General features: G+C 52.3%; 1 protein-coding gene across 1 annotated transcript in view; it reads right to left on the bottom strand.

Annotated features, from left to right (window-relative positions):
- RYR1 (ryanodine receptor 1) overlaps window positions 1-2,051 on the bottom strand; it is a 115,724-nt gene that overhangs the window by 29,127 nt on the left and 84,546 nt on the right. The window contains 2 exon segments of the mRNA XM_077773631.1: window positions 134-245; window positions 1,766-1,899. Coding sequence (XP_077629757.1) covers window positions 134-245; window positions 1,766-1,899 — 246 coding nt within the window.

Consider the following 2,051-nt stretch of genomic DNA (forward strand, 5'->3'; position numbering starts at 1 on the left):
GGAGGCCTGGAGACCCCACACCCCAGCCATGTGATGCCTGGTCTCTGCAGAGACGCCTGCCCCACCTCCAGCTGCTTCCGCCTCTCCTGACCCACCCCGCGAGGCCTAAGACCCCTTTTTCTCCCCCTCTTACCTCCGAGGGGACCCGAGTCCAGACATGTTCCTCGGAAGTGTGNTAGGCCAAACAGGTGCTATGTGGGGGGCAAGAGCTGGCAGACAAGGAGGGCTGGGAGAGAAGCTTGCGGCTGAGAGAGACAGGGGCACGTACTGGGTATGGAGACACAGCTGGGAAGGGGTGAGAGCTCAGCACTGTGCCTGGCTTATGGTGGGTGCTTGACACGTGTTTGTTGAGTGACTGTGTGATGGAAAAAGCGAGACTCGGTTCAAGAAAAAGGCTGGAGGACTCAGCCAAGCGCCTTTGGGTGAACAATTTGGGGAGAATGTGGGTGCACATTGCCTCCCCAGTCACAGTGCCTCATGTAGTGCCTACAGAAACTTCCTACATGCTCAGGGTTCTGCCTCATGGTCCCTATTTGTATTCGGTTGAGCTACATAAAACTGTTCATGTGTGAGCATTTTTGACCCATGAGTAGTCATTTCATCTGGTTCTACCTGATACGATGGAGGAGGGGGAAGGATACGAGATAAAAGGCAGGTAAGGCTCCTCTACCAGAATGCTCCTTCTAGAGTTCTGATTCTCAGTTCCAAAGCTCGGCATTCTGGCTCTAAACTCCCAACATTCCAGAATCTCAAAATCCTACTCTGGGTGGGTGTCCGTGGTGTGCGCCTGCCGGGGTGATGCACGAGGCAGCACCCTGCTTCCCTCTAAGAATCCTGCTCTCCGAGCAAGTGGGGCTAACCCCACTTTCCCGGTTTCAGAGGTGGGCATATGGCCAGATCTGGCCAATCAGAGCTCACCCCTGGCCACGGTGATTGGTTCAGGGATGAGCATTGACCCAACAGTCCAAACAGAATCCCAAGTCGGATCTCCCATAAAAGAGGGGTTCTCTTCCCTCTGGAGCTGTTATGGGGCTGCATAGAAGCCTGGGGCATCATTTTTTTCAGTCCGGGAGCTAGCCTGTTTGAAAATGAAGCCAGAGAAGACAGTTCTGCTGATAACACTCTAGGGCCGTTTAACGCACCAGTTGGCATTGGATATCCAGCCCATGCCAACCTAGCCCTAGTCCTTAGCTAATGCATTAACACTGCAGGATTTGGAATTCTAGACTAAAATACCAATCAATAGTCGCTAGACTTTTAAGATGACACCAATAACACCACTTCGACTGCACTGAAACTAATGAATTGCATTCCAAGTTCAGCTCCTTCAAAAAGTCCGGCGACACCAGACAGGATTTCTGCTAGCCCCTGTGACACCTTTGAGTAACTAGAAAAAGGCTCCCCTTCTTCAAGACCTTTCCTGCGGGAAAATTATAATGCAGTATACAGAGTACTGTCACCTGCTGGAAAACTGTTACATTTCTTTCTTTTCTTTTTTTAATGTTTTATTTATTTCTAGGAGAGAGAGAGAGACAGTGTGAGCAGGGGAGGGTCAGAGAGAGAGGGACTGACAGACTGAAACAGGCTCCAGGCTCTGAGCTGGCAGTCAGCACAGAGCCCGACACGGGGCTCGAACCCACGAACCGCGAGATCATGACCTAAGCGAAAGTCGGACGCTTAACCGACTAAGCCACCCAGGCGCCCCAAACTGTTACATTTCTAACGTTCAGGATGTGGATGGCGGGCGCAGCCTTGACTATGTTACCAGACAGAAGCAGAGCATGAGACACTGACCAGACTGCAAAGGGGCCAGGGTCGTAGGGGAAGGGTACAGAGGATTCTAGAAATGGGAGGACTCGACAGGGACCTTACATCATGGGTGCCCGAGATGGGCGTCATCTGCGCAGGCAGAATAAAGAAGCAAAACACTCCTTCAGCCGCAGTCCCTGATCTAGAAGGACGCCCCTTTCTGCCCCCAGGGGCGTCGGAATCGGAGAGGACCTCACCGCCAAGAAAAGAACACCAACCAATCACAGAGAAACTCCAGGCCA

Source organism: Crocuta crocuta, unplaced genomic scaffold, assembly GCF_008692635.1.
Source record: "Crocuta crocuta isolate KB4526 unplaced genomic scaffold, BGI_CrCroc_1.0 scaffold267, whole genome shotgun sequence".
NCBI lineage: Eukaryota > Metazoa > Chordata > Mammalia > Carnivora > Hyaenidae > Crocuta > Crocuta crocuta.